Source organism: Asparagus officinalis, chromosome 5, assembly GCF_001876935.1.
Source record: "Asparagus officinalis chromosome 5, Aspof.V1, whole genome shotgun sequence".
Classification (NCBI taxonomy): domain Eukaryota; kingdom Viridiplantae; phylum Streptophyta; class Magnoliopsida; order Asparagales; family Asparagaceae; genus Asparagus; species Asparagus officinalis.
Genome location: NC_033798.1, coordinates 82,075,962 through 82,085,528, shown reverse-complemented (window position 1 = coordinate 82,085,528; position 9,567 = coordinate 82,075,962). Strand labels below are relative to the sequence as shown.

At 34.6% G+C, this 9,567-nt stretch overlaps 1 protein-coding gene across 2 annotated transcripts in view; it reads left to right on the top strand.

The window, feature by feature from the left end:
* Positions 1-4,567, top strand: part of LOC109839889 (DNA polymerase V-like) — a 14,980-nt gene extending 10,413 nt beyond the window's left edge. Inside the window, exons 8-12 of one of the 2 annotated variants that reach the window (XM_020408342.1) lie at positions 1,068-1,098; positions 1,168-1,433; positions 1,702-2,242; positions 3,214-4,051; positions 4,208-4,567. In XM_020408342.1, the coding sequence (XP_020263931.1) occupies positions 1,068-1,098; positions 1,168-1,433; positions 1,702-2,242; positions 3,214-4,019 (1,644 nt within the window). In that variant the 3' untranslated portion in view covers positions 4,020-4,051; positions 4,208-4,567. The other variant, XM_020408341.1, reaches the window with a different exon arrangement.

Genomic DNA, 9,567 nt, shown 5'->3' with positions numbered 1-9,567 from the left:
CTGACCTGATGCTGAACTTGTCTTTAATGACAGGGTGCCTGTGTGGCTTATTGAGGGTGTGGTAAACTTTTTTATTCTTTTATAAAAGCTGCTTGTTCTGCTGTTTCATTCATGCAAACAAGTGCCCAAAACGAGAAAAAGGGGCTCATGCTTTAATCTAAATAATTTACAATATCAAACCTTATTATATTGTCATTGGAAACACTGTTAAATTATTGTAAAATGATGAGAGGGGAGGTCAGGGTGCAAGTCTCTGTGTGTGTGCCAGGCAACCTGCACACAAGAATTTTCTGGACCTATCTGTATCTATTCTCTAAATTGCGATGATTTATTTGCAATAGTTCGGTAGTTAACAATCACCATGGCATTCTTGATATGATAAGTGTTAACAGGCTTAACTGGGGAAATTAGGAAACCTCCCGACTTTTCTTGAAAGTTGATCATTCCTATCTTCTTTCTGAACATCACAAGGGTATTTGTAAATGCTCAAACCGCAAATAGCAAGACTTATTGTCAAGGGCACTTTCTCAATATTATCCATGGGTTTCCATTATCTTTTTGGCGTGAGTCCTGTAACTTCTGCAAGGCAGTTGCAGGGAATAGAAATACTTTAGCATGAGAATATGAACTGTCAATTTACATTCAACATTAATTTCCTTTTTTGTGGAAGAAAGTCATTATTTATGATTATGCATTCTCTTTTTCTAACTTAACCAATATTCTTCACTTCTAAGTTCTAACTATGAACTATGAATGCCCCTGACTTTCCCTCGTGAATGTCTATATCATTTTGTGCCAAGCACTGGTCGGCATTGTTTCAGTTAAGAGTTGAAACTAGTATGATATTGATGTCTTCCAGCCTCAAATTTTTTGTAGTTGTTCGTCTTTGATAAAATTTGCATCGGATGTCCCCTTAAAATCTTTCTGGTTATAAGGAATTTAAGGAACATCAATAATTCACCTTATCATTAAGCATATTCAACTGTTTTAATATCTTATGATTGTTGACAGTTAGTTTTTCCATAAACAATTTGCACAATGTTTTATTCTTTCTCTGTTTAATGCAGGAGAGGAACCTTGGATCTGGTCTTGAAGCAAATAAATTGCATGCTTTGCGGTGTGTTATCATCCAGTTAGTGCTCCAAGTTCTCCTTTGTCCTGATGAAAATAAATTGCATGCTTTGCGGTGTGTTATCATCCAGTTAGTGCTCCAAGTTCTCCTTTGTCCTGATGAATTCCATGAGGCTGCATCTGAACTTGTCATTTGTTGTGAGAAGGCTTCTCCTGCTGCTGCTGCTGCTGCTGCTGATAACTCTGGAGAAGTAAATGAATTTGATGACAATGAAACGCCAGATTTGATGGATGTTCTTCTGGAAACTTTTCTTTCCCTGTTGCCTCACTCATCTGGTCCCATGTGTTTTGCTATTGAGCAGGTATGTTCAAATGATGTTCCACTAACGAAAAGTAGTTGATGTGCTGTAACTTATAGAATACTAAATGAATGCATAGTTACATCTGTTTTTTTATTTATTTTAAAGATGGTATTTCTTTTTGTCGCATGCTTGCATTATTGGAAGCTCCTTAGCACAAAGCTTTTAATTAAACTAGTTGATGTTTGCTTAGAACTCTAATACACAATGTAGGCCATTATGTTGAAGCCACTTGGAGTTTTCTATTCAAATCTTTTCTTTTCTTCTGCAGGCCTTCAGATTGTTCTGTGATGATTTAACAGTTGATGGAATACTGCGAATGTTGCATGTTGTAAGGAAGGATCTGAAGCCTCTGCGCTATCATACTTATAGTAGTGATGATGATGAAGACGGTGATGATGAAGATGAGGATGATGATTTTCTTGGGATTGAAGATCTGGATGAGACTACTACTAGTAAAGCTGAGGATGTTGTGGCGGGTGAAGGGGATGACCATGCACACACTGGAAGAATGCTGGGAAGTGGTGAAACTGGTGACAAACTGACAAAAAATGAAGAAGTTGATTCTGGGGGAGTGCTTGGAACTGATGCAAGTAGTGATGATGAAGTGAACCAAAATCTTAGTGACCATTCAGCATCTGATGATTCTGATGGTGATATGGATGATGATGCGATGCTCATGAAAGATGCTGCTATTGTTGATATCTTAAAGCAGCGCTTGTCTACTGAGAAAGATGGTGCTTCTTCTCAGCTGTTAACTTTTAAAAGCCGAGTGCTCTCACTTTTAGAGATATTTTTACAGAAGCATCCAGGTATTATATTTAACTCTAAAAATTACATTCACTTTTTCCTGGTAATAAATATCTTGATCTAGACAGTGTAAAGGTTGGTTTGGAATTTTGATGGCAATAACTTGGTTAAATCTATACCATCCATCTTAGAAACAAGGTGGAAGATAGTGTATACTATCTAGCCAAAAACCATGAAGTCTGCCAAATTCAGTGAGGTGCTAACTTATAACATTTTTACATGCAGTCCATTTGCCAAAATACTACAGATTTTACTTATTCTGTGACTTATATTATACTCAAAAGTACTTACATGGTATTGACAAAACTGCTAAACCTTTTTTCTTATGTTATGGCTTATGAGCTATATTACCTAGGTACTTCTAATCGGAAGCCGTATCCATACACGTACCCAACCTCCTTGGGCACTCCTTGCATATATGCATATATTTATTAGGGCATGTATTCAATGATACAATACATGTTTTAATTTAAAAGCCTAGTCATACATTTTTGGGACATGTAGCCTACCGTTCACTTCTACTTCTTGAAACTCGTTGGAAGATATGATTTTGAAAGACTAGTCAGGTTTTGAATTATGATTTTGAAAGGGTCGTTTGGATGTCTAGTTCAAAAACTAGAAAATTTCCAATTTATAATCCACATAATAAACGAAACATAAAAATGTTATAGGAATTTTAATTCTCATCCTTATTCTCATATAAATTATTAATTCCAATATATAATATATGTGTATATAAATATTTATATAGCCATGTTTCCATACCTACATTTTACAAATTTGCTGTCCAATACCCATACCTGTACTTGTACCCGTACCAGTACCCATGCAACATAGCTTACAAGTAATATATTTCCTTCCCTTTGCTTTCCTTGTAGATCCCATGTTTCCACAAATATTCTGTGCTGCGATGTCATTGATGCGTTGTCATTTTTTTGTTCAAATTGAACCTCTTTATTCCTATTTTCTACAGGAAAATCGCAGGTCTTGATGATCTACTCTTACTTGGTTCGAGCTTTTGTTAAGTATCACTCTGCCCAGAAACCCCAGCTACAGCAACTGGCATTGCGTATAAGAGGCATCTTGCAGAAGAAAATATTCAAGGCAAAGGACTACCCAAAAGGTGATGATATCCCTCTAGCAAGCCTTGAACCTCTTCTTGAGAAGAGCTTGAGATCGGCATCAAGATACCCGGATAAAGAGGTCTCTTCTCTAGCTCAGGCCTCTACATTTTGGCTACTAAAAGTTATCCAGTCAAGAAATTGTGACAAATCCGAATTGAAGACGGTCGTGGACCTGTTCCAGTCTACATTGGTAGACTACTTTGAGAGTAAGAAATGCCGGCTAAAATCAGGGTTTGTAAAAGAGGTCATTAGGCGACATCCATGGGTTGGCCATGAGCTATTTGGTTTCCTTTTGGATAAGTGTGGGGTTGCAAAATCTGAATTCAGAAGGATTGAAGCACTTGAGGTGGTAGATTGTGTTATGAAGTCGGGGTCTCCTGTCAAGGGTAAAGATGGATCAGGTAAATTATCAGCCAAGTTACTGAAAAAACATATGCCTGCACTTTGTGATTTGATACAAGTGCTCCTGAGCCAGTTGCCAGAGAAACAATCACGGCGGGCTGAGGTCCGTCGTTTTTGTACACGGGCACTCAATGTTATCTCTGCACTTGACCTTAGAAAACCATTTCTTAAGGTGTTGAAGCCAGAAGCAAGGTCTCTTTGTGAGTCTCATCTAGGAAATGTCTTTCTTCCCTTTGAGACGCCTTCTCAGTGAATTAATTGTTAAGCAGTCTCTCCAAGCCAAAGGTGAAGTAAGTTCCAGAATAGATAAATGAGTTTATTTATTTTCTTTGCATTTTTCAATTTAGGGTTTCCCTTTATGATGAACCTAATCTTTTTTTTTTCAAGCTGCTGTTTAAACATATTAGAAGAAAGTTCATCCTGTTTTTATCTGACATGCAGCTGATATTCTACGAGCATTTTTTGTGCGGATTTGTTACACCAGTATCAGAGTGCTTCTTCGTAAGATGAAAGTGAGACTTCGTTCCAAGGACAGTTTTGGTGGAATCCAGTTTCTGTGCAATGAGCTTGATCTTTTACCCAAAGCTCTCGAGTCTTTATTTGGTGTTTTAAGGAAAGACTAAAATTTTAAAAGTCGAGGCTAAGATGTTGGTGGGTCATGAATCGAATGCACAGAGCACAAGTACTCTAGCCATGATCAAAAACTTTAAAAGAGATTAAGCCATATGTTGTGAAATTTTGATACCTTTCACATATTTTCATAAACGTTTGAATCAATGTCATTTATTCGATTTCATGCTTTGTCTTCACTGTCAGTTCCTCTCTGCGGCGTATTTTCTGCAGAAAACAAGGCTATGAGTCTAATTACACTCTTATTCCATCGTTTCAAAAAAAAAAATTCACGCACATTTATTGTTTTACATGGTTATTCTTCTCAATTAGCAACTTCTCAATAATTTTATCTGAGGTGACTGCATTAGTAAAGAAATCCGCAGGTAGCTTCCATTTTAATCGTTTTTCCTTTAGGAAGATTTGATCATTATACAACACTAGTCAGGGACTTAACAAGTTGACTTAAAACACTTTCACTCAATCCACTAATTTCTTTATTTAATTTACAGTGTTTATCACCTTTCAATTGGATATATTCTCTAACAAGAGCATTGCATCACTGACTGGACTATACTAACTTTTCCAATATTTTTTTTATTTTATTGCGAGAACATGAATTGATTACATTTCAACTTAAATCCAATGCTAGAATAATTATCGTCCACCGCATTCTAAGTTCAAAATTTTTATTGTGAATAGACACTTGTATATTGTTGTTTTCAACTCTCTACCCCTCTACTTTTATTTTTGCAAAGTGATTTTTTAAACTCTTTTTACTCGTAGATAAGAAGAAACTTGTCAGAATGTTTTTTTTTATTTTTTATTTTGCAAATAGGCCTCTGAGGATAATGGAGTCAAAAAGCTTTCATTCAGAGAATCTATTTACAAAGTAAAACTAGAAGAGTAGTAACTTCAAGACAATGGCGTCTATCTGTAATTAACGGAGGAAGAAAAAGATATCCACAAGTTTTGAGCGTAATAGAGTCTTGCATGTGAAATATATGTAGCTCCATTTTCCGTAATAGAGTCAAAATGCTTTTAATCCTTGTTTGTCACATTTTCCGTTTATTTTATAAATTCTGGTACCATTCTGTATATCTGTAGCTCCAACAAAGGAGTATACATGCCCCACATAACGTAGCAACGAGAAGAATTTCCTCTCTTGTATATTCAATAAAATACGGATAATGTTCTGGCTGTATATCCACGTTATGAGTGAATGCTATATGTATTTTCTAAGATGACCTACTTCGTGTAAGATATCAATTTCATTTAAATAGATTGGCTGTTTTATTTTCTTTCTTTCTTTCTTTTTTTTTAATTTCTTTCTTTTTGGCGAGTCATTGGCTGGGCATTTTGAGCTCGGGGCCTAATTCTCAAAGAGGCTTATCCCAAAGCCCAGTTTGGATAGATAATGCTCGAAAAGGTATGACCATTATTCTGCATGTGGTTGAAAAGGTATGTGCATGTTTCTGATTTTTCCCCCCTTTTATGAACCCTATATGTAATATGTATCATATATTTTTATCGGGTTCTGTAAAACTAAATTTATCTTCTTTTTTGAGCAATAGTGTATAACTTGTTAAGGCTCATACAACATTTACCTTTGTACTTTGCAAGTTTGTTTTGTTCATGACACAAAAAAGGCATGCAATTCTTTGTAGTGATATTTGCAAGTCAAATTTCTCTACTCTTCATGCTATTCATCTCTATTCCACAACTAGCTTTAATTATCTCTTACGCTAAAGTATAACTGTCTGCGACCATGGGCGGTAAAACCTTTTAAATTTGCAATGTGCTCCCCTTTATTTAAAAGTATTTGCACCATAACTCATACGAACATGTAGCTCATTTGAATTATTAGCTCATTTAAGGTAAAAATTTTAGCCCATTTATTAAGAATGTGGTTTTATTATATTGTTTTTTAAATTTTGGTAAATAGGTACTTGTCGTCTGCCCCCCAAGATATTTTTTTCGAAACCACCGCCGTCCACAGCTACCAATTGTTAGATTATTGTAAATTGTATTTTTATGCAAGATAGTTGAAACTGTTTCTAGCATATTGCCTTAAAGATTATGTAATTAGTATTTAATACTAAATTAATACCTCCGTGACCGACAATTGTTCAGCTACAGATAGAGCTTGGCTCTGATGATCAGTTACAACTGATCTATGTTGTGTGGGTACTTCTATCATGAAGTCGTACCTGTATATGACACATCCCGTACCCATAACCATATCCGACACTTTTTGGTTACTCCTTAATTATATGCATACATTTTCAAATGTGTACTCAATTATACAATACATGTTTAGTTTAAAATGCTTGTCATACACCTGTTGGATATATACTATGTTACATGGGTATTTCTATTATGGAGCCATACTCGTACTCGACACATGTCGTGCCCATGCCTGTATCCCTACCTGACTCTTCTTGGACACTCCTTAAATATATGCATATATTTATTCAGACCAAAACTCAATTATACAATGCATGTTTAATTTAAAACACTGAGTCACACTTCTTGGATATATATCCTACACTTCACATCCATCTTTATAACTTGCTAGTTAAGTGTCGAGTTTGTTTCAACTTTACGAGCTATATGATTTAAAAGGGTCGTATACATATATAGCTCAAAATTATGATTATGTCCCATGAGTTTTAGCTGTGTCCACATACCCTATCTTTTACAAATATCTCGTGTCTCGTAGCTGCACTTGAATGCATACCCATGACACACCAAACTTCACGTTCAATTTTGAAATTTGTTGGACAAACAACCCATATCTTTTGAAAATGAAGATTTCAAAGTGTCGTTTACGTATTTAGATCAAAATTATGATATCTGCCTATTCATTTCAGCCGTGTCTCCATACCGTACTTTTTTCAAATTTTCTATGCCATGTACTTAGAGGTGCTAAACCGTATGTGTATCCAAGAAAATATCTGAAACTGTATCCGTTAGGATACAAATATGGTTACTCAAATGTATAACCGATAGAATATGGTTACAAATATGGTTTTGTAGTGAAATATCCGAAAATGTATTTAAAATATCTGAATGCATATTAGTCATACTCTTACGATAGTTTTAATTATTAGATTATGGATTTGTGGTTAATTTTGATGATCAAGATGTCTAATCTTAGCTTTTCAGTTATAATGAATTTATTAACGAGCTCTTTTGTATTACATGAACTATGTTTTTCTCAATACTATCTGGTTTTCTCATATTCGTTTTGTATCTGCATGCATATCCGCTTATATATCCGCATGTATATTCATAATCTTATCCGATCTTAGCGGATGTGGATATGAATTTTCTTTACCAAAGTATATCCGTATCCGTATACGTATCCGAGATGGGTAAGCGGATATGGATATGATAAGCATCATATCTGAGCCACATTCGGACCGAATGCATTCTATCTGTACTCATACCAGCACCCGTTTGTGTCCATTCAATTAGTCACCGACATGTCCACCTTGGCCTGATATCATTTGGCTAAGATAATTACTATCATTTAACAAGTGGTATCTCTTTCCTTGGGTTTACAAATATGGGTTATGATGGGAAGCTCAGTGCTCCTGAGTTCTAATTGTTGTTTTCACAGAGATATTATGCGTTTTTAATTTCTTCAATAACTTTATTTTCAATTAGTTGTAGATATTTTCCTTCCAATATCGATTGTATTCTTTTTTTTCTCTTTCTTTAAATGCAATTATTCATATAGACACTTCACACTTTTCTTGAAAAGGAGGATTTATGGTCTTTGTAAACATGAATTTTGTCCATATGATTCCAAATGATCTCAGCGTATGTGCGTCTAGTGCAGTACATCACTTTTTCATATGTTGTCTTATGTGCATGTATCTTCTGTGGGTTATGTTATCATTAGGTCTAATCCAATATTACCTGATTTTTAAGACATTTTTGGAGTTACATGCTATGTAGGAACATAATGATACTCCATAGAGCATATTCTTTTTTTTAGGTCTATTTGTTACTAGAATGCGGTAATCATTATCATGTCACTAACTTTATTATTAAGTCATTTATGTCCATTTTTCTTACTTTTAAATATTATCTAGGTCTTCTCCAAACATCAAAATTTGGACTTCTTCACCATATAGGACTTTAAATGTTTCAAATATTCTGGAAGGTGTCTATTTCTTCACTGGAGTTTTAATTCAAGTCTAGGTTTCTATTTCTGAAATTTATATAATTTTTCTACAACTCAAGTTCATTTCTTTCATATGTCGACAAAATTTTCTTTTCTCAATCATATGATCATAAAGTTGAGAAAGTAAATAATCAGGTCTCTGTATTCTAGTGAAAGAACTGAGCCTCACTATCTATTTTTCATTTTATTGTCTTTTTCTGTGTTCCTCATTTCATATTATTAGGTTATTAAATTTGTTTGATATACATTTTATTGAATCAACCTACTAGCTTATGCTTTTGGATGAGCTAGTTATCTGGAATAGCACATAAGTCCAAGATCCTAAAGGTCCAAGGATCAAATCCCACAATTACAGATTTAAAATATATTTGTTTACCTTGTTTATTGCTTCTTTTTCAAGAAAATCATGTGTGTTGCTGGTTTTTTCTAGTGGCTATAAGTCTCAGATTTGGAATTTTCCATACGTTATTGGTCCACAATCCTCTTGCAGCTTTGGGGTAACTAGTTGAGATGACAGTGCTGTATGGGATTGTATATAAGTGGATTTTTCTGACATTTACTACATGTGTTCTTTTAAATTTTTATGCCCTATCTTTAAAAAAAAAGAGACCATGCAGAGTTTCTTCTGTCGCAAAGCTGTTCATGAATGCTCTTGCACTTCATTTTAAAAAATTATACAAAAAGATGATTAACATGAAGGTTTCGAAGTATGCAAGGAAGGTGATATTTCATTGCAATTTCTTGAAAATTATGTGCAAATGCACCTACATTAGGGCCTCGCACAATGTCGTGAACTGTTGATCATTATACATGTAAAGCTACAGTCAAACACATATAGTTAGAACTATGGAGCTTTGAACTATATACCCAAATTACTTCCATTTTTTTTGATAAAATGCTTCTAATTAATTTTTAAAACCACCCACTTCTAAAATTACTCTTAAACCAAAAATAGCCCACTCAATTATATTTAAATCCATTCCATGTATTTTACCAT